Source organism: Orbicella franksi, chromosome 8, assembly GCF_964199315.1.
Source record: "Orbicella franksi chromosome 8, jaOrbFran1.1, whole genome shotgun sequence".
Classification (NCBI taxonomy): domain Eukaryota; kingdom Metazoa; phylum Cnidaria; class Anthozoa; order Scleractinia; family Merulinidae; genus Orbicella; species Orbicella franksi.
Window position 1 is genome coordinate 4,443,862 of NC_138152.1, and position 23,660 is coordinate 4,467,521.

Consider the following 23,660-nt stretch of genomic DNA (forward strand, 5'->3'; position numbering starts at 1 on the left):
GCCCTCTCTTTGACGTACCTAATTGAGAGGGTCTGGGTTCGAGATTTACGCCGAGACCTTATGTTGGTCATACCGAGCACTCAGGGAATGATGGTCTATGTGGGCGGACTTTCGTAGAGCGCGCGTGCAATAGTTATCTCCCTCGAGTAACTCGCGCTGTGCCTCATCACCGCTCGCTATGGGACAACTCAGGCCTGGGGAGAACTTGCGTCTTCATATGCCAGTGACAGCTGTTGGGATCACGTGTGTTGGCAAGAGGAATAAACTGTCAATTTTGACATCGCGGGAATTAACCCTCTCATTGACACTATACAATGAAATAAAATTAATTTACAAGGCCATGCTTACTCCTTTTTCGACGTTCGTAAAATTTGCGAAAACGTTTCCGCGAAAGTAACCTGCGTAAACCTGCGTATTGAGACAGAATGAATATACCTGCAGAACTATTAGTGCAGGATTTTCGCTTCTGCGGGAGAAGAGCACCAAGAGAAACGGGAAAAATACATTTGCGCCTCTGTCATCGCTTCACTCAATCTCTCTCCCCTGTCTCCCTTGTCACAAGGGATGCAAAGGAGAGAAGAACCTGGGAACGAAGTTGCCCTTCTCACTGAGCATGCCCCTTCCGCCGGGCGCCACGCACTGAACGATTAAACAAACAAAAATATTCTCAAAGTATCTTTATTACGGACTTCTACTAAGCAAGCTTACATTATAAATTACCATTTCAATCTAAAGCTGACAAACCACCCAATCTTACAAATATATTCTCGTCGAAACTGATTTCCGCGGGGCATCATGACACTTCTCAGCCTACCTGTACTACCATAACAAACTGAAAAACCAACAAACCAATGTACAGTTGAACGTCGATGCGTGAAGCTATACAATAGTTTCTACCTAGCGGGTTGCAGTAGGTAGAGTGTAATTTCGTAACCAAATCTCCTCACTCTTCGGGAGAGAGCATCTGGATACTTTCTTAGATCTGGGTACGAGAAGAGGTCGAGTGCAGTAGATAAACTAAGCGTGTTACTTTAAAAAAAATTGCAGCTCCTCACTAAAAGAGGTAATATGGAGAAAACCACACCCGCAATTTTTAACCGTTAACTAAGGGCTACATTTAGTTCACGTCTTAGACGTCGTTCAAAGTCACGAATTTTCGGATCACAAGCAAAATAATAAAAAAAGTGAGCGCTTGAATAATTATATTTAACCTTGTGAAAGATCACTGTTTCTACTACCGCTCTGATCTACAACCTTCAAAACAACACTCGAGGTTTCAGAATGGAGCGGAAACGTCTGTCATACTCAAAACTGACTAATTTCTAACTTCTCATAGCCATTGCAACTAAAACTTGTGAGAATGAAGTGTATGATCATCTCAGTGAAATGACAATTCAACAAAATGGACGAATGGCTAAACAAGAACGCGGCCTCCTAAGAAGGGACTGGAGAGAGTGCGAATACAAGGAGTGGAAATGAGATCAAAAGAGTTCGCTTCTGATAGAATTAGGAAACGACAGCGCCTTACCGGACAAAAAGAAAAGTCGTCCCAAGACAACCAAAAGAGGCCCAAGAAAAAGGGAAAGAGCAGTTTTTAAGAAGATGGCAGAGATCTAGTCGATCTTGCTGCTGCTTAGTCCCATTGGTCCTCTAAGCGTAAGCAGGGATGACGAAAATTATTATGAAAACGTTAAAGGAAAGAATGGAAAGGATCTACAAAAGTAAGAAGAATCTGCGAATGATTTTCCCTAAACGCTCGAAAGTGGTACCCAGACCGTCTTCTTTTGCTGCTCGTCCACCATCTCTTGGATCTGGGAACAAATACTGCTGATGCTGTTTCCATGAACAACACCTAGAAAAGAAATGCATAAAAGAGATGTAAGGTGTCAAGTAAGCAAAAAAGTACAGAGGAGGATTTATGTTTCTTTTACAAATGATATAAAACTTCTCCACGTACAAGATACTTTTTTATTGTATGGCTAGCTCCGTGAGCGGACAAGATGAACCGATTCCTGCGCTGTAATTGGCTACCACTGTGTCTCGCAAGAAAATAATGTTCTTTTTCCATGTAATAGGTTCTTTATTAACCAAGCTTGTTCGGTCAAGATGGCTGGATATTGGCCTCGTTCTCGGTCAATATACACGCAAGGAAGAAGTTGCGTATGTCTCAAAGGGCCCAAGGTTAGCGCAGACGCTCTTTGAGTTAGTAACGCAATCTTCCCTCATCACGGGGCGGAAAGATTGCGCGAGAGACCCTAAGAAAGTCTTCGAAGTTTTAATTACGAGAGAATGAAGAAATGCTGCCATACATGTCGCTTTTGTTCCGCTCACAGAAGAACACAACAGAGCGCGCAAAAACAGCGATACAGAAGATCGTTCAATTTGAGACTACTTATAAAATGCTTAAGGTGGCCGAACACAGTTTTCGCGCGCGCTTTTGCTGATGCAATTCAGCGCGCGCACAAGGATTGAAAAACAAACATGCCTTCAATAGAGCGATCATTTTATTTACTCAACACCCGCACTATATGCGCTATTTTTCTCCATTATTGAACGCAGTGTATTGATGCCTTTAGTCTTTTATTACAAAGCTATGTTAGAAAAGGTAACGACGCAAAGAACCCAGCAATTCTCAGCTTTTTCTTTGTTACCGAAAGAACCCAGTTAAATGCAGCGCATGCGCAGTTGCTCGAAAAATTGAGACCGATTGCTTTTGCAGAAACTTGCCGATTTCTAACGATCCAGTCGATAGAATTTCAAGAAATTTGGCAAAAAAATAATTCAGAAACCACTTGAATGATCTATAGCAAAAAATCTGAATTTTGACACAGGCAAGTTTTAATAATACAGAACATGCAGTGAAAACGATTTACGGCGAATTACGAAAGTCGCCTATGTCAAAATTTTATTAGAACAGTGTTGACAGAAGGGATTTAATGTCAATTCATAGTGGGCAAATGATGAAAAAAATCTAACGACTGAATTTTTTTTAAATAAACAAAAACCATTTTTTAAGCCTTGTTTTTAATCAGCCCCGTTGCCATGGCAACAGCACTCACCTTAGCCAAAATGTGAGAATAAACCCTTCTGTGGTTAACCTTGACTCTTGCAAAAAACGGGCGCCAAAGCATAAATAGCTTTAAAGTAATGGTGAATTAGGCAGAGGCTCTTGAAAACTGTGTTCGGCCACCTTAATGCGCCGTGATACTCACATGTGCCATTAAATAAGTGCTTCAACTCTCGTTCCATTTTAGCACTGGATTCAAACAGATCCTTAGCGTGTCTAAGACTCATCTTTTCTCTGATATAGCGACTGTCTTTCTGGTCTCTGTTTACAAAGGGAAAACGTTTTATCAGTGAGATGTTGTGTCAGTGACTTTCACGATTAACAGTGATACCTTGATTGTTCGGTTTTCAAGTCTTTTCGCTGGCACAACAAAGAATCTTTGTTTAATCAACCACACCATAAGAATTGTTACTATCAATATGACTTCTGCTGTAGGGCCGCAGTTTTAGTTTGTTTGAGTATGAAAGGTTAAGCATGGCAACCAAGCCACGTTTTCTTCAAAAAGAAATTGCAAAACAACAAGAAAGGTTATGAAAATTTCGGTAGCAAAAGTACTTCCTGAGCGTACTCTTTGCATGCAATCCTTCTACTTGGCTATCAGTATTTCCTTCCACCAGTGACTACAAATTTCGCATTTCACTATCTTGTCTTTTGTAAAGAGAAGGCAACTACCAAGTCAACATGATTTTACTTCTCGTGCATGACACGCCGCGAGGCCTAAAAGTTCTTCACCAAATGCTGTCCGCAGCTGAACTCACCTGATGTGTTTAGGAGATTTAAACTTGACGAACAGTATTATGGGATAGACTTGCAAGGCATGAAGCCGCTCTACTGCTGACGGGCTCACGTCCAATAAACAATGCTGCAGGAAAAAAAACGAAAAAAAAGTCTATCAAACACTTGCAGTCACGAAAACGCCTGCTAAAATGCTTAACCTTAGTGCCGTATTGAGCACAAGGATTTAATAGCTCCTAGAAGCTCTTTAGGCTCGTCACGCAATCTTTACTTTCCCACGGGAGGAGGAACGCGTGACGAGCCCACGTAGCGTCTGAACAGGAGGCCAAGGATTTCAATCGAATGGGTTTCAGTCCTGTAGTGTGTCACGTCTCACTGGCTGTCTGACTGACAATTTAATGAGGGATTAAATGACAGAAATTAAATGTGGATTCTTTTTGGAAGTGAAAAATTAAGAAAAAAGTTTACCTTATCAGTGACTTGTTTGATTGACGCCATCACAGTAACGGAGAGTTGATGTCCTTTCCAAGCATAATCAACAAATGTTCCGTCTGCTATTCCTTTCTCTACCTTCTCTTCTGGCAAATTTACAACTTCTGAAATTCACGATACCAGACAGAACATGTTAGAACAAAACAGACATGTTAGGAAAGAGATGCGTAAATACCTCGAAAGTAAGGTTTTATAGTAACTGTTATGACCTACCAGGACAAATTATATGACAATCACAGAGCGGATTGTTAGTTTTCGAGAGAACTGATACCTGGTTTACACTGGACAAACTTGTAAGGCACCTCTTCACACAGCTTCTCGTACAGAACATCAACCATAGGACCAAACAAAATTACAGCTCGTGGAATGTGACCTGTAAATCAAAATTACTGATTTTAAAAAACCTGAAAAATTGAATGTTTCAACCACTAAAAAAGAAATTGGGGGACTCTAATGCAAAGCTCTTACAATGATTATGGCCTGAGTTTATAGCTCCTAATTGAGATGCTTCGAAACTTTGCCATAAATCTACGGCTGATATCTTACTTCCCGGTCCTACTGTGTTTTGCGCTGGAGAGGGACAGTTTTCATAAGGTGCTTGCCTCTCTAAACTATATTGGCACGGTATTCTTGGTATGGGACTGGAACTAGCTTGATATGGAGGCTCATTGCGGGCGAATATCATTAAAAAGAGATTACGTCATTTGCATTTGAAAAGACTCCCTGCATTAACCTCAGTTACAAGCTAGTTCCAGTCCATTACCGAGAATACGAAGACATTGTCTGTTGACAAACCATGCACATGAGTAAACCAGCTTTTACTTACTGTCTAGTTTCTCAACTGTTTGGTAAGAAGCTATTCCAAGATCTGACAAGAAACAGGTTACAGTTATACACAATTCATAACAATAACAAAGATTTAAATATATTATAATCTCCTAGAAGTGCCCAAAAAACCACAACGCCTCATGGAAGAAACTCAGTAAGTGTAATCTCTCAATAATGGCAGACGTTATGTAGCAGTACTTCGATGTAGTACTGTCTGGTTTTCAACATTTCACAACAAGAAATTTTCATCTTTGTTAATATTTCAACCCAAAAAGATTGTTTCACAGTTAAAGAAGCTACGTCACGGTTTGCGCATTTTGAGAAGTTTAGCCATACTTTTTCAAGTTTCTTGTTTGTAATCCGTGTCAATCTTCTCCATCCATAACCATCCTTGTTCCTTTATGGTTTATTATTATCTCTTTGGTGTTTTTCTATCTTAGAAAAACTATTATTTCTAGATTTCCTTCAATTTAAAGGTAATTTTGCACGTGGCCAACATAACTAAAAATACCAAGGTTGAGGTCCTTTAAGACAAGCATTCCTTACCTGTACAGCTAGTTGTGATACTTGTCGCGGAGTCACTTCCTTCACGCGAATGATTGACAGACATGCCGTGTGAGCCTTTCTTGCTCCGCCGAAAGAAACTTCGTCTCCCACTCAGTTTATATTCATCGCCATGAGCTAGTGCTAGGCTTCTACGTAACAGAATCTCTTGCTCGGCCCTTTTGATAAAGGAAGAAACTGAAGTCAGTAAATCTCTTTGATGCAGGGAAAGTACAACAATTGTTTACAACTGAATCCAATATTCATGTGAAAAATTCCTGTCGACGTCTTTAGAAAAAGCCAAGACTACCAAGACTTGTTTCCCACGCATGATTTCTCTATAAAAAAGGTGAAGTCTGCATACAGGCCGAGTGGCCCCGCATCAGGCCGGAGCTTATCCCGGTTTCTGTAGCACTGAAGAGTTACTCTTGTATTCGCCGGTATTCGCAGCATTAAATTCGCCGGTACCCATTTACACACCTGGGTGGAGAGACGCACTGTGAGAGTAAAGTGTCCTGCCCAAGAACACAACACAATGTCCCCGGCCAGGACTCAAACCCGGACCGCTAGATCAAGAGTCGAGCGCACTAACCATGAGGCCACCTCGCCTCCACAGGATTTCACTATAACAAAATCTATTTCAGTAGTTAACTGTTCCACATACTTCATGCGGCTTGGCACCATTCCAATCTCTCTTTTCTGAGCATCTTCCTCATTGACCAGGCACGCTCTCCAGCAGCCCATGTGACCGTTGTACATTGTATCAGTAACATACAGAATGTCTCCCTTCTTGAAAGTGAGCTCTCCTTTGGAGTTCGTCAAACGTTCAAACAGGGCCCTTATGTAATTAGACCAAAAGATTTATTATCGTTACAGATTAACATAACTTGTTTTAATGCCTGTTCTGAGAATTTGGCGTTGCATCAAGACAACAATCCATAGTTTGTATTCTTTTTTAGTTTCATCACCTGTCTGCTTGATAACACTGATATTGTAAGCATAAACTACATTTTAACTACTTGTTGTGTCAACCAATGCAACTACAGTCGAACCTTCGTAAACGGACACCTCCCGTAGGCAGTCACGTAGTAATGATCCCAGCCACATACAAGCACGGGATTTTTAACCTCCCATAAGCGAACACCTCTCTTAAGTGGACACTTAGTATTGTCCCAGCCACGTACAAACACTGCATTTTTCACCTCCCATAAGTGAACAGGAGCGGACACTTTTTCTGGTTGCAATGGGGGCGGCTAACAGGAGGCTCGATGGTAGCTCCTAGTACAGTTTTGCACACGTCTGCCATAGACTGAGACCAAACCCAAAGGCATGGCATATGACCAGTAATAACAAACATTAGCAAATTGTTAAATTTACCTGACATAAAAAGAATCACCAGGTTGATCCCTGAGGGAATTGAATTCTAAAAGGGATAAAAAAAAAACAAGCAATTGGTAAAGTAAAATATTTCGATTGGTTTTTAAATTTGTCCAATGTCGTTCTTTGTTTCCTTCGAGAAATATCGACAAGAATTTTAGAATACTACAATAACTGATGGAAATGAAAATGAAAACAAATGATCATGCTTTGAAATCGTTTCAATATCGGTTTATTTACTTACTTGTAGGGTTATACTGGGCTAGTATCTGCACTGTCTCGGTGGGTTTACACAGCTCTAACATTGCCTGCTCTGCTGTGACTGAGGTTAAATCAACACCATTGAGCTGAAACAAAAACAATAAGCATACGTGAAATATTAAAAGGCTAAACAACAAACTTTGTTGGGTAAACAAGTCATCATAAAATGAAAGTAAAAAAAAAGCATGACTTCGTTAGTTACAGTGAAATCTAGAAGATGTTATCAACGATTGCCTTAGTAAGAAATGTCTTGCCATAAAACATTGTATCCACAGAACGCTCGGTTTGGATAATTAGTACGTTTCTAGCCCCATAGGTGTGATTTTTAAGCTAGTGTCATTCGTTCTATATGTTTTCTTTTTTCCCAAAAGGTCCTAGCTTTTTTGTTTGATTGTATTTTGTTTTGCTTTGTTTTTTTTTTAGGCTTCTGAACACCTGATATGCAGGTTAATCAAAGCTAAAAGTAAATTTTTTGTTGTATTAACCAAGCGATTACATGTATGTTGTTGACACAAGATTAGTCTCTTGACTTGCACAAAAACACATAATCGGGTAAATTCACCCTCCCTACCCTCGCCCTCCTCCCCCCACCCCCCAAATGACCTCAGAAAGAAAATATCTTACTAGTTCGTTTACCTCTAAAATGTGATCACCAACACTGAGTCCAGACGAACTAACAGCCTCGTCATCGGGTTGCATTTCTGACACAAAGATCCCCATGGCATTTCCACCAGCGATATTGAATCCCAACGAACTGGGACTTTTTGTGAAGAATACATAACGTAAGTCTCCAGGTGGCTCGTTGTCAATGATTGGTAGAATTCCATTGTTTCTTCTGATTGGTGGAGTACTGCTGCTGCCCTCATGTGAATGTTTTGTCTTGTTGATTGGTGTACTGCATGTGGTGCTTGCTTCTGATTGGCTGGATAATGATTCTGTCGTCTCTTTGAACTTCTCTGGGTTGAACTGTGCTAAAATGGTCACACTGTTACCAGACTGCTTCAGAATCATGGCCGCTTGCTCGTACGTCGCACATCGGAGGTTCACACCATTGTACTGTAATGGAGAAAAACAATTTTTTTCAAATATTATAGTAATGTTCCAACTTGCCAGTGTGAGGGCCCCACTGTGTTGTGTGACCGCTCAACTGAAAACCTCTGAGCAGTTCTTTCCTACGGTACTGTTTATTATGCTCTACAAGGTGATTCTAACTTTTAAGCCTATAGCTGAAACCCTTGTGTGTGACCATTTAAATGAAAGCTATTGAGAAGCAGTTTCACGTGGTACTGTAAAAGGTGGTTCTAACGTTAAGTCTGTGGATAAAACTCTGGTTTGTGACCATTCAAATGAAAGCTATTGAGCAGTACCTTCACGTGGGTACCGTTTTATAGCGCTGTACGAGGTGGTTCTAACTTCTAAGTCTGTGGATGAAGCCCTAGTGGGTGACCATTTAATGAAAGATATTGAGCAGTACTTTCATGTGGTACTGTTTATCACACTGTACAACGTGGTTCTAACTTTTAAGTCTGTGGATAAAACTCTAGTTTGTGACCATTCAAATGAAAGCTATTGAGCAGTACCTTCACGTGGGTACCGTTTTATAGCGCTGTACGAGGTGGTTCTAACTTCTAAGTCTGTGGATGAAGCCCTAGTGGGTGACCATTTAATGAAAGATATTGAGCAGTACTTTCATGTGGTACCGTTTATTACGCTGTACAACGTGGTTCTAACTTTTAAGTCTGTGGATAAAACTCTAGTTTGTGACCATTCAAATGAAAGCTATTGAGCAGTACCTTCACGTGGGTACCGTTTTATAGCGCTGTACGAGGTGGTTCTAACTTCTAAGTCTGTGGATGAAGCCCTAGTGGGTGACCATTTAATGAAAGATATTGAGCAGTACTTTCATGTGGTACTGTTTATCACGCTGTACAACGTGGTTCTAACTTTTAAGTCTGTGGATAAAACTCTAGTTTGTGACCATTCAAATGAAAGCTATTGAGCAGTACCTTCACGTGGGTACCGTTTTATAGCGCTGTACGAGGTGGTTCTAACTTCTAAGTCTGTGGATGAAGCCCTAGTGGGTGACCATTTAATGAAAGATATTGAGCAGTACTTTCATGTGGTACTGTTTATCACGCTGTACAACGTGGTTCTAACTTTTAAGTCTGTGGATAAAACTCTAGTTTGTGACCATTCAAATGAAAGCTATTGAGCAGTACCTTCACGTGGGTACCGTTTTATAGCGCTGTACGAGGTGGTTCTAACTTCTAAGTCTGTGGATGAAGCCCTAGTGGGTGACCATCTAAATGAAAGCTATTGAGAAGCCGTTTCGTGTGGTACTGTTCATTATGCTGTAAAAGGTGGTTCTAACATTAAGTCTGTGGATAAAACTCTTGTTTGTGACCATTCAAATGAAAGCTATCCAGTACCCTCACGTGGGTACTGTTTATAGCGCTGTACGAGGTGGTTGTAACTTAGAAGTCTGTGGATGAAACCCTAGTGTGTGACCATTCAAGTGAAAGCTATTGAGCAGTACTTTCACGTGGATGGATCTAACTGTCAAGTCTCTGAATGGAATACCGGAGTATGATTATTCCAGAGACAACTTCCAAGCAGTACCTATAACTAGAATTGTTTGTTTCTCAAAATGTTGATAGAAGGTGACTTGGTCTCGTTACGCGTATAAAGTTAAACATCGACAAACGCACCTCTAACAGCTGATCACCATATTTAAGTCCTGCCGTTGCAGCCACACTTCCTTCATTAACAGAACAGACAAAGACACCCCCCTGACAACCAGCGGCAATGGAAATTCCTAGAGTGTCCTTCTTTTCTATATGAACAAGGCGAGGCTCATAATCCCTGCAACGAGACAAGTTTCATCAAAACATTTCTACATTTAAGAAATACGACGTTCTTTATCAACAGTTGGTTTGCAGGTAGAATTCTCACAAACAACACTCGCTGATAAAATAAAATTGACACCTGGCCGTAGAGTCTTCTCAAAGGCTTCTACATATGCATTATCTCTGATGTTTTTCTTTTTAACGTAATATATGAGTTTTCAGATTTTAACCATACACTGTAAAGATGGACCCTTCCTAGTTTTAACCACGTTGGCCAAAAAGCCTAAAAATTTCAGTTGGAAAACAAATGGAATAATTTTTTTTTGCGAATTTCTGTTAAAAACTGTAGATAACGTTTTGGGGCAGTCCTCTTAATATAGTTGGACCAAGCTGTCAGAGAATTCTGCAGTACCATTTGCTGGTACATGTATCTGCTATTTCTAGTCTCCAATCACAGGAAAACAGTAATTGAAAACGAAATATGAAGTTGTAAGTACCATTTCTTTCAGTTGGTTTGCTGATTTTAGAAAAACACACCATTATGGACCTTTAGATTCAACTATGAGTACCAGATTTAGTTCAAGTAAGGATTATCAAATTTCAAACCAGTGACGTTTCTAGAGCCCTCTCTCTTCATGTTGGTTTTAGGTAGAGAGGGTAGCTCATGGGATGAAATGGGTATGTGACGTGATAACGTGAAGCCTGCAAACTAGAATTGAAAAGTCGTACTCGTATTCAATCTCGTACTCAAGTTAGGTCCCCTATTATTCAGCAGCCATCCCGATCAGTTCTTTCTGGCGCACAGTAGACACCATCACACTACCTTTTAAGGGTGTTCATTCAGGAATGCTTACCTGTTAAAAGGATCTTCCTTAGACGTCAATGGACCACTGAAGTCAAAAGCCAAAACAGGGCCACCTTCTTCAGTTGCTGGCACGATTGGAGTTGAAGGAACAACAACAGGAGTTGTATGACCTGAGGAGATGGAGTATGTCGAACTCACAGAACTGCCACAGTAGCTTCCTGTCCCTGCACTTGGATACGATGTCACCCGTGACCGCGGGTTTGGTAAACTAACTCTGTGAGCCTTGTTCTTAGCATTTGATGGCGGGTCATAGTTGTAAAGAGATAAGTGTCGCACTTTGTGCTCGTCTCCATCTGCACTATGAGATGACCCTTGCCGACTATGTCTGCCTCGAGGCAGCTCGGGCTCGACTGTGTCTTGTTTATGCTTGCTGCGACACTGCACTGGTAAACACTGTTGACTGACAGCGGGCTGGCCTCCATAACTCTGTACAGAATGACTCTTAGCAGTGTAGTATGGGACGTTAGCTGACCTCATGACAGCAACTGTTACAGGAGGTCCTGTCATGTTGGGCTTCAGAGGAGTTAATGCTAAAGGGTCTTCATGACTAGAATATCGACCAAAACTGGACAACACTGGGCTACCTCCCAAGGGTATCTGGTAATTTCTTGCAGAGGGAGCAGATTGAGGACGAGAACCATTTCTGAAATATGACTCAGTCTTTTTACGAGGAATGACTACGGTGTTTGAAGTGTTAACAACAGGAGAATCTTGAAATGAGTTTGAAGGGTAATGAAGTGTAGATACTGGCGCTGATTGCATCGTGAGCATGTTGTCTACCTGTGAACTGACATTGACGTCTGCTTGGGAAGGTGACGTGATGGCTGACATGTAGGAACAACTTCTGGTTGGGGGTGTAGGTCTCTCCTTCTGAACAGGCATGGACCGTGTTAGTGGACTGGGATGCATTAATGATTTTCGTAACTTGACAAATGTCCGTCCTCGAGACGACGAACCACCGCTTGTTGTGACCAGGTGGGATGCACTTCCTTCCTCAGTGGACAAATCGCTGGAGTCCGTTTGTTTCTCACGCAATCTTTCTCTGCTCTCTTCATAAAGTGGAGTTAGTGATGATGATGAATGCAACACAGGTTCAGAAATTGACTCGGGAGTTGAGGGTATTTGGTCATCTGGAAGAGGGGAGCTTTTCCCGGAATGATAAGCAGACGAGGACTCCTGCTGTGATAACTGCAGCTCGCATAAGCTTCCAGAGTTTGTGATTCTTTCCTTTGTGTGTTCAACCTCACGACAGATGTCATTTTCTCTGCTGATCTTTTCATTGACTTCATCCAACAATGACTGAAGCACTTGTGTTCGTGACGACGCAGCCGACAACTTCTGAATTGTGAGCCTCACAAGACTTGTCGATAACAGTCTCTCAACTTCAGTTTGGTTGAGGTTCTCAGTGGATGTGCCATTAATCTAGAATATGAAACAAACTTGACCTTAGATAACCAGTTAGCAACTATTTTCATCACAGAATTCAGCAACCAAAACAGGTAAATTTGTCACAGACCAAACTTGTTCTTGAGAAACTCAAACTGGATGGTGTCATCAAAAGGAGAAAAGTGTTTGCAAAAGTGTATACTACACAAAATGATCTTCATCGGAAATTATTTTCACATAACAGCAACTCCATAATAAAAGTAGCAGACAGTAGCAAATCTAGATACAGGAAATGAGCAGAGATGAGCTAAGTTGTGTTAAAAAGGGGGTGAAGAGCAGAGACAGGTCTAGGCTCAATTGCAACCCAAAGCAAGGGAAAGGAGCCCGTGCCCCCCCCCCCCCCCCTCTCCCAGAGGCGCTCGGGGAGGACGCTAGGTGCTCAAATACTCAGTTAACAACTGTAAGGAAAATGGGCGAAATTGTTTGACAATTCAGGCCTCAAAATTTTCAAGCAACTTTCAACTGTTCTTAATAATATTAGTTTCAGATTTTTTGACAAAATTTGAAACTAAAGAGCATTGTCACAGAAACCAGCTATTTCAATTAACTTTTAACTTTTCTTACAGTAATGATCTTGTCTCCAACTGCAATAGTTTCCTCCTCAGCAGCAACACTTCCAGGTACAATGCAACTGATATGGTTAGTGCTGTCAACTCTGATCCCAAGCTCTGAAAATTAAGTTAAAAAAAAAAAAAACAAGTTAGTTCAGATTAAACCACACCCTGCTGCAGTTAACTGAATACTGCCCTTGTTACCTGCACCCAATCAAATCTTTAGTCAAGATACAGTTAAGTAGAATCAATGGGAGAGAGCATCGGTGATCTCGTAGCAGTCAGGGATGTGGCATGTGTGAAATACAAATCCCAATATGACCAACAATAATTAATAGTTATTCCTCCAAAGAAAAGGCAGCTGGAATATGTATTAGTAATAAATGCATTGTCAATCAAATGAATACTCTAACTACATCATGGATATTCTTCTTAATTCATTTATAAATGTTGAATTGTTTCGTATTGTACTTTAATATTTCTTTATTTGCCATTACCAGAGCTGTCATTAATGGCCGTAACCTGTAACACATGTTAGGGTTGAGTGCATTTGATAGGCCCTCAATGTTATGGGCAAAATTGCCATTTGTTGATACAATTCACTCACAAAGAAACAAGTTTGTTACAGATGTGAAGGTCAAGGCTACAGGTGACTCAAAACGTACATGCAATGATAACCCTGTAATGTAAAGGATGTATAATGTAGATGGATGGAGCAAGGCAGCATGTTACCTTTGTTGTTTGTGAGAATCAGACTGACTGGGTGAAGCAAGGCTCTGAATCCTGTTAATCTCTTCCTCTTCACAGTCTAACACAATAAAATAATACAATAGACACATGTCAAAAAAAATACAGCATGGTTAGATTTTCAAAAGGGACATTTCAAAACCTACATCTTTAACTCTAGTCTTGACGTTTGTTTTCAAAACATAGCCTTGGTAGTGGTGATGAACACTACTTCTCCCTCTTATAGCATGCTTAGCTTAGTACACTGCATTTGATCCCTAGCAATATGTCAAGTTACCTCAAAAATGTATCATTTTACAATAACATAAGCCCTTGGACTAAAACTCATTACATACATGTATGAGTGGTCTGTAAGATCCATCGAATGCACAAATTTTCTAAACTTATTTCTTAATAATGGCTTTCAGTAAATACATGGCTTGAAAAAAAAAGCTTGAATTTCACCATGCTCTTTGGCCAAGTTACTCTCAAATTTTGACAACTTTCCTGGGCCCTTGCCCATTGGGCAAGTGAAAATGAAAAGTTACTCGCCTGGCGGGAAAATCTCCTTGTCCCAGAGAACCAGACGGCACTTTTACATGTATTTTCAAGCTTTTCATATCTAGCGTTTTTCCTAACAATAGAAATTATTTCTGAATGAATTTTTTACTGACCATGTTGACCACCTCCCCTCTGCTGATTGCTTGAACTGCAGTGCGGTATTCAACATTTGTCAAGTCAATGTTGTTTACCTTCAGAACACAGTCATTTACCCTTTTTGAATAAAACATATAACATTAAGTTTTATTGCATAGAAAATCCTGACCTGGTTACAATGACTAAATATGAAAAAGATTGAAAATAAGTCACAGTTATAAAATGAAAGCACAAACTTTACGCTAAAACTAAACTTGCAGCTGTGAAAGTTTAAATTGGTCATTTTAATAGTCACGTTTTTTTTGTACCCATATTAGGTCAGTTTTCACTCATCATTCCCATATTTACATTTCTTGTTCATGAATGTGAGCAATTACACAGTTTTACATCTTGAATAAACCTTGTCTACATATTATCCATACTCAAATTTGGTCTCTGCATGGCCAGGGCTAGTGACAGGCAAATTGCTCAAGGCACTTGTCTCTGTAAAAATTTGAATCTGTTCATTTTAAGTTCTGTTAAGAGGTTATGCATTAAAGAATTAACTAAATATGCAAGTTATTTTGTTGACAGTTGAAGCAGTAATGTTTGTATCTTCTAGCTTACCTGAGCTTGCCATCAGCTATGCTTCCTTTTGCGACATTAGTTATCACAATAGAGCTGTCATTAGGAATAGCAGGAGTGTCAATCCCACCAGCAATGGCAATGCCGAGATCATCATCCAGATTCATCTGTAATGAGATATAAGCAACCATGTCAGTAACACACAATTCTCCCTGTATAATAATAATTATAATAATAAAATCTTTATTTATCCTGATAAAAAACTGATCAGCTGAACCTATGGGAGCAGCTAGTATAAACCGGTGATCAGCAATATAAAATATATTCATCTAAAAATACATCCACACAATAACATCATCAGAATATTAAATATTAGGAAAATATGTACCCACTAGCAAGCAGTACAATATTACGTTCCTTGAGATCTATGTCTAAGAAATACTTAAAAACCTCATTTTTGAAAGTAAAAACAGAGCTGAGGTGCCTTAGCTCTTTGGGAAGATCATTCCAGTCCTTCGCAGCAGCATACTTAAACGAAGACTGTCCCATAGCTGAAGACATATTCCTCCATAAATCTAATAAGGTAGTATCTCTTAAAGATCTTTTATGTGACTCTGATTGCTTGACTAAATTTTTCTTTAACTGATCTGGACAATTAATGTTACCGGTATTAACAATTTTATAAACTAATTGAAGCCTTAAGAAACAACATCCACTTCTTCATACCCTTAGAAGTTATTTTTTTAACACTTATTAATTCTCTCTTTGGTCATTATAAAAGTGGTGTTCACATTCCAAACACATGCTGGCCAAGTTTGAAATCTTTAGGTCATCTTGAAAGTCTTCAGAAATCTTCAATTCTGTTCGAAATTTTTAAGAGTTCTTCCAACTTCAGGATTTCAATCTTGCACAGATGACTCATAAAAACATTGGCCGACTGGTATCAAGTTGACTAAAAAGCATTTAAAAAGAAAGTTTGAGCTTAAGTAAATGTAAGTCAGAGTAAATCCCCCTCTTTTCTTTTTTTTTGTTTTTTAAATCCCCCTCTGTCAGTAACTACCATTATTATATGACTAGCTATCTGTGAGTGGGCAAGATGAACCGAATCCTACACCGTGATTGGCTACCAGATCAAGTAAGATGGCACTATCTTGTCCTCTGTGGGACACCCGCTGTGTTCCAAAAGAAAATGTTCTTTTTCCATATAACAAATCCTGTATTGCCCATCAAAATGGCTTGATATTGGCCCTGTTCATTATTTGCATGTTTATAGAGCTCAACCATGTCTCAGTCCATAACACACAAAAAAAGAACTTGGGCAATATCCAGCCATATTGACCTCATGCTTGTTCAATAACCCATATGAAACTCACCCTCTCTAAAACAACAGATTCTGTTTCCCATTCCTGCAAAAGACAAGTCAACGTCACAGCAATGTTATTAAAGGTAGCAGACAACAAAACCACTTCACGACACCACAACTTGATATTACATTTTGGATGTTCAACATGGTTACCATTCACATTGTACATGAAACTGATAAATGAATGCCCACAGAACTTCACCCTCCCTTCCCTCCCATAACACCTTAACCCCCCTTAAAAAAAGGGTCCAGCTTAAAAAATCCCTCCTCTTCAGTCACATTTCTAAAACCCAAGAGTAACTTTCAAATTCCTCCCACACCACCCACACAATGGATGGAAAGTCCTGCTCCCCGTAGTTAAGCAGGTCAAATTGTATGGCAAATCAATACTTCTAGAATTTATGCCCACGTAATTAGCTTACATTGGAGTCTGTGTCGATTGCCGAATCTCTACTTGACACAAGTTCCTGTGAAAGACTGCCTTGATTCAGTTGATTCTCGATATGGCTGCGCAGTTCTAAGAGTTCAGCAACAGCCTCACCATGTTTTCGTCTTATGTGATCAGATTCATGGAGAAGTTCTGCCAGATCGCTCACAGCACGATCCCTCTCATGTTGCATTTTGTCAAATCTTATTTTCAAGGAATCCCTGTCTTGAATTACTTTGTCTCTTTCGGTCAAAGCCCAGTCTCTCCGCACTTTCACAACTTCAATGTCATGTAATGCATTTGTTAGCTCCTTTGAAAGCACCTCAAACTGTTTTCTGAGCGCATCCATCTCCTTGTGCTCTCCTTTGATCACTAGTTGATGTTTCTGTCTTATTTCAAAACATTCCTTTAGGATTTTGTCTCTGTGTATGATTGCCTCACTGCGTTCTCTCCGTGCAACATTCCTCTCCTGTTTTAACATCTCGTAATCTTCTCTCACTTTGTCCAGTTCTTTGATAACATTCTCCTTTTCTGACATTGCCTGACTAAGTTTTTCTTTCAGACCAAAAACCTCCTTTGCAGCCTGTTCGCGTTCTTCCACTACAAGAGACAATTCCCCTTGAGTGCTGTTAATGTGATTCTGAAGTTTTGAATAATCTTTTTGGAGCTTTTCATTAGTACTTCGCAGATCGGCCAATTCATCATGAAGTTTTTCAATTTCCCGATGAACTGTATCTCGTTCACTCATAACCAACTGATACTCATTCAGTGCCGCATTCCGCTCCTCAGTTAGTTTGGTGATGTCTTTGGCAGTTCTAACCTGGCGAGACATGACTTGTTCACGTTCTCTCTCCCTTTCCTGTTGAACCTGATACGAAACTTTCAATGCAGAGTCACGATCTTTAATAGCTTTTTCATACTTATTGATTGCAGCCTCCGCTTGTTGCTTCAGTCCATTGCGTTCAATGATCAACGAGTCTTGCTCATGAAGTAAGCCATCAAACTGTATTTTTAGTGCCGAGTAGTCGGATTCTAAGTTTTGATAGCTGTTAAATAAGTGATTGTACTTGGACCTCAGATCTCTGTGACTGTCCTGAAGGCTTTCGTACTCCTTTTTGGGTGACTCGTATTTATCAAATGCTGTGTTCGCTGAATGAGTTGTAACAAATTCTTCGTACTTTTGATTGTCCTTCATTTCTATGAGTTCAATTTTTTCTCTTTCCCTCAACAACACAATTTCTTCATATTCCTGTTTCAGCTTATCGCGCTCAAGGTTGATTTCTTCATACTTTCTCTGTACGCTTTGGAATAACATTTTGTACTTTCTGCCACTTTCACATTGTTGACAGATGGATTCATACTTGGCCGAAATGTCAGAATTTTCATATCTTAAGAGTTCTAGTTCCTTCAAGCACTCCACATACTGCTCTTTAAGCATGTCAAACTCATTGTCCCTGTCACTCCCTTGCGAATTTCCAAGTGGACCATTGGAGTTATTGTCCATATGCATTCTGTCTGCAGTTTTCAACTCACTGATTTTCTTGTAGGCATCTCTTTCAGCTTCAGTCTCGTGTAACTGAGCTGATACTTTTTCCAAGTCTCGTTTCACTGTCCTTAACTCATTTTTCAGCCCGATAAGCCGATCCTTGCAGAGGTCATGGCCGGTCATGCTTGTACTTCGGCCAACATTCACACAGCGTGATGAACCAATGCCTGCCAAAAGATCAACAACATTCAAAAGCTTAAAGCTGAAACTACGCTGTAACTCACTATACAGACAATGTGCATTAACTGGTAATAAAACCTTTTATATCATGTCATCAAATCTAGCTAGAGATCAAAAAAATCTAAGGAAATAATTTTGGCAATTTTCTTTTGCTTGTCATCAACAGGGGTTAGACACACATAAAAATATATTTATCACGAATAATATACCAATAGAATTGTGGGATAAATCTCTCCCAAGGGAAAGACTGAAGAACAAAATTGGGAAAAACTGATCATGAACCAATTTTATCTCGTCAACAGCTTTGTTGTTCATGGCCAGTAAACACTAAATAAATATAACTTTCACTTCGTCCAAGGTCAATGACTTTGATTTATTAGCCAATATAACTGTTTCACGTAAGAAAATATTCTCATTTGCACCAGGCTCCATTTTGCGACTTCATAAGCGCACTTATATGAGCTGTCTGTCAAACAGCCAGAAAAGCAAATATCGACTTTCAGAACTTTGCACTTGTAAACAAGAACTTCATTATGCGTCGTTCAAAATTATTGTTTTTGGGCTGATCAACTTAGGACAGCGGCCAACATAATCATGTTCTTGTGTGAGATCGAATTCAGTCAAACCAGTTTTTAGACACACCACGAAACATTTTCACCTGGTTTCAGACACAGCTCTGTTGAAATTTCGTTAGAAACTAAAACGTTGTCCTCTTTCCGAAACAAACTTACATTGCATGTGACGCGCTGTTGCTTCGTCTTCGTTATCGGCAGTTTTTCCTTGGTCCGTTCGTATGTGCGGCGAGGCTGAAAGATAACAAGAAAACATCAAGACTGATTCGTATCTCTAAACGACCGCTTCTTTGATCCACGCATTTTATAAACCAACAAAAGCCATTAGCTGACTGATTTAACTTAAGCTAGCCTTAAGCTTCAATCTAAGCACGTCTCTTGAAAAATGGCTGTGGTGGCATATGAGTTTGAGCGATCTCGAGAAAAAACTGAATTGTTGTGGTTTCATGGTTTGCTTGAGTTGCAAGCATCTCGGGTGACAAACAAGATGCAGAACGTTGAAAAAGTAATTTTCCCAGCAGAATCGTTATGCAACTCATTTCACCCGAAATTTATTTTTTCTTACACGAATTTAACGAAATATATTCCTATTAGATGTAGATATATTAATCTTCAGTGGTTTTCCGAAAACAATTAAATGAAAAACAACAAAAATATATTTGCGTGCTTGAGCTGAAATTCACGGCCCGCGCACGGCAGTCTACATTTCCGCTGAACCATTAAGAACACTTTCCTCTACGATCAGTGTTTAAAACGGTTAATAAAATCCTTCAAGAGTTAAGAAAAAGAGTAATACGAAATAAACGCGTAGTAAGTTTGCGTTGATAAGCTCTCGCAGGGGCATAAATATCCATCTGAAAATATAATAGACGCTTGTACGGATTACAATACAAGCGACCAAGTTTGCAAATGATGGCAACTAGCAAGTAACATATAATTTGGCTAATAATATAGGATATCTTAAATATTTTCATCCGTGAGTAATTAGTAGGAAGGTTGGAGCGCCAAAGCAAAGCCTTACATGCATGTTTACATTAGGTCAGTCACAAGTTTCATTTCACTCACCCGAAGTTGTAGGAGGCTCGACTCCCAAGAACATACAGTTTAGCATGTAAGGATAAGTCGTCTCTAAAACCACACAAAACTTCTTGAAAGTCTCATAGTCTTTTCTTTGAATGACATCTAGCAGTCGGTCAACTCTTTGAGCAGGATGCTCGCTTTGAATCGCCTGGGATTCTTCAGAATTCACAACATGGCTAACAACAAGTGGGGAAAACAGTCTTTCTACCGTTATTGCACGGCGAAATTTATCTCGATGACGCTCTATTACTTTCTTGTAGCCTTCTTCCATGGTAATGACGTTAAATTACACAGAAATTTTCAGACACCAAGTGCAGAACAAGGCAAAGTCTTCCACCGTTTAGAAACTCCGCTTTCGTCCGCCATGTTGACGGAGCATTATAATCTTTGTTGATCCCTATCGTCCAAATATGGAACGTAAAGGAACGCCGCACACGTGACCTCGTGGAACAATTGACAATTGTTCGAACTCTTGTCTGTTTCAAGGGCGTGAAACAAACCCATGCAATAACCACAGCTGTCAGTCTTGTTTACGTTACAAACTTTTTCAAAACGGAAACTGACTCATAAAGCAGAATAACGGCAGCAGCTTACTTGTCCACCAGTCGAGTCATCTGTGATTGGGAGAACTGTACTTGCGGGGGATGACTGGGGATGACTTCAGCTACTATTAGCAGGCAACAAATTTAAACCCGAAGTAAGGTATTGATATTTTACTTTCTTGTAACCTGGGATCAGGCGTTTTGTTTGTTTGTTTGTTTGTTTTTTGGGGCGGCGGGGGGGGGACGAATGCGGGAAGGAGAAAAAAAAAGTCTTTTTTCCCCTCCCCCTGCTGTTTAAAAAGAACGCCTGGTGGCAGGTTAATGTTCTTGAAACGTGACTTTTTACGAACTCAAGTTTTGCGAAAGCACTCATTTTATGTACGATGCTCTGCTTTACAATACCTGTCTAATTTCTCGCGCGCGGATTGGCTCATTTTTATCATCAATAAGAGCACAGACAGATAAAATTTTAATTTATGCAAGCTTTCAAGTTTAACTTTCAGCTGTTAAACTGTCAACTTTTCAACCAATGAGATTTTATGGACTTTTGTAAGTAGTCAATCAAAAAGCGAGAAAAGCTATGGACAATGTTCGCGTCATTTTGAATAAAATTCACTCATCTTTGTTTAGGGCAAGTTAACGGGCGTCTTTTCTCCTCATTTATTCCCGGCATTTGACCATTTTGGGGCCTTGTAATTGTAAAAAACAAATTAACGCCAGTTTTTTCATGCGTCTGTCCTCTTAATGGTGATAAATTGCGTCATAACATTGTCAAAGCTTACTGCGGAACCACTCGCCTGCGGCTTGTGGTTCCACATTGAGAAGACAAGAAACCGAAACTTTTAGATTTTGAGAATACTGGTATTGTACAGGGGGCCCGACCCCTTGTCAGTTCACACACTGCGAAAAAATAGGTTTTTTTACTGTACAACTGATTACGTTTGGCGAAAAACTTCCCTGTACTTAAGATGACCAACCTTCATCACTAATTAATCACTGTTTTCAAGCTAGTTCCCGCCCCCTCGATTTCTCACGCAAGTCACTTTAGTATTGTAGCTAACTGCTAATGATGTTGTTCTATTTTTCTCTTCCAATTGAATTTTGTAAAAAAAAATGTAATTTTACCAGAACTTAAACAAGATAAGAAATGAACAAAAATTGCTGACCGTAACAGTATGCAGGGATGCGTTAAAATCTGAACCAGGGCTAGATTTAGATGTGCCACGGGTCCCTGCTCACTGCGGGACTACGACCAGCAATTTTTGTTTACTACCTGCGTTGAACACTAAATTTAGGTTTGCTAAAATTTTGCCTGCGGGCAGGCGTCCAATTTCTTTGCTGCGTCAAATAACAGGAAGCAATGAGAGGAAATTAAGTCTGCACGCAAACTTCGCAAACGCTTTTACACGGTTGGGAGAATATCAATCATTCGGCCACTACGTAAATTGATGATTCACCAAGAAATTTCTAAACAGACGATCCTTCACGAATTCCATAGGAAAGACCGACGGATATTTTAGTCTGACACTCAAATAAATGAATTAATCCATTATTGATTGATCTTCATTGTTTTCCTGGATGTATTACAGTTGACAGCTTGCAGACATTAGCTAAAGCAAGCAGAATATAATCTGACAATTGACAGAAAAATACTGATAGTAAGTTTTAAAATGGAAAAACAATAGTTATGCGATAAGAACCTCAAAAAACAAAATTTATTAGCTGTCATTAAATGTGTGAAATGGATGTGAATATAGGTTTAATCTTACTGTGCAGGATAGCTTTATATCCCAGCAGAGCTACGAGGAGAATAGACCATTTTTGCGAGCATTGTCAGGAGCAGGTAGAACGTAAAACTAAGACAAGTCTGGGCCCCTGGCTAATTTTGACTAATCTTATTAAACGATAATTTAGTAATTGCGCGCGCAGCACCATTCACGCTATTAATGCAGCAGAATTAGAAACATGGGGTATCGTTGATCTGCTGACACTTACATTATAGTTCTTAGTTTACAGCTATATTTCCTACCTTCTCCAAACGCTCGGGGTGGGGGGGAAGGAGGCGCTTCCCTAAACCCTTACCCAATTTAAAACCAGAATCTGGAATTTTCCCTGCCTATTTATGACCTGACCAAAATTTTGATACCCTAATTGAGACCCGACCCTTAAATCAATACCCTGTTTTAGACCAGCTGTCTTGTGATTAGTTCCCTAGTTCAGACCGATACTAAAGGCTTTTGTTGATGGTCTTCACGATAATGAAGAAAGAGTAGCTTCTTCTAAAAAAACATACTCAATTCAAGACTAACGTGCAACAACAATACCCTATTTGAGATCAAAATGGCCAAAATCGATACCCTATTTCTGACTAAAACGGCTGAAAACCCCTACCCTTTGGGGCCGCACATACCTATATAGCCCATATAAGGGAGTATCCCCCGGCCCAAACGTGACTTTGTGGCTTCATTCCTTCTCTTCTCTGAGAGAATCAATAGGGCCATGTAATGGTGTCTTCCACTCTGCTCTTGCCAGTCTCTCGCTTGGTTAAAATCGTCAACCATGTATTTCTTCACCGAATATTACCCTTATAATTGTACCCAGTTGCAGCGTCAATTGTGTCGCTATTTTTCCGGCTTTCTGGATTCTTTTGCCTTGCTGTTATGCTCAGTGACCTCACCCTAATGTGCAGAGCCCTAACCTTTGCTGCTGGTTCGAACGTTAAACTGCAGGGGGTACTCTACAAAGTTTTTTTTACGGGCAGGCTCCGCTCCGAGGTCCAACCCCTTACCCTTTCGTATACCATTTTGACAGAAACTCTACCCCTTTCGTATATCTTTTAACGAAAAATGGTAACCCTTTTACTGTATCCCTGTTCTTTCATTATGAAGTTAATGAACAATTTTACGGGAGAACATCAAGCATTACCAGAAGAAATGTTAACCAAAAAGCACGTTTCATTTATTCAGTTGCCGTTCACGTTATATCTAAATGA

The 23,660-nt window shown here is 39.9% G+C and overlaps 1 protein-coding gene across 2 annotated transcripts; it reads right to left on the minus strand.

Annotated features, from left to right (window-relative positions):
- Window positions 1-662: 662 nt before the first annotated feature.
- Window positions 663-20,521, minus strand: LOC145495974 (disks large homolog 5-like). 2 transcript variants are annotated; one of them, XM_081475571.1, is made up of 21 exons: window positions 20,112-20,521; window positions 19,206-19,280; window positions 16,744-18,461; window positions 16,332-16,364; window positions 15,001-15,125; window positions 14,412-14,511; window positions 13,744-13,819; window positions 13,025-13,128; window positions 11,004-12,436; window positions 10,012-10,165; window positions 7,940-8,359; window positions 7,287-7,389; window positions 7,043-7,088; window positions 6,330-6,503; window positions 5,669-5,844; window positions 5,121-5,162; window positions 4,566-4,667; window positions 4,271-4,398; window positions 3,826-3,929; window positions 3,213-3,328; window positions 663-1,852 (listed from the first exon to the last, which is right to left on the minus strand). In XM_081475571.1, exons 1-21 carry the CDS (start codon window positions 20,395-20,397, stop codon window positions 1,749-1,751), a joined length of 5,619 nt encoding a protein of 1,872 aa, XP_081331697.1. In that variant the 5' UTR covers window positions 20,398-20,521; the 3' UTR covers window positions 663-1,748. The 2 variants fall into 2 exon arrangements, with proteins under 2 accessions (XP_081331697.1, XP_081331698.1); XM_081475572.1 differs by lacking the exon at window positions 663-1,852 and adding an exon at window positions 1,872-2,402 and having other exon boundaries at window positions 3,191-3,328.
- Between the last annotated feature and the right edge of the window lie 3,139 nt (window positions 20,522-23,660).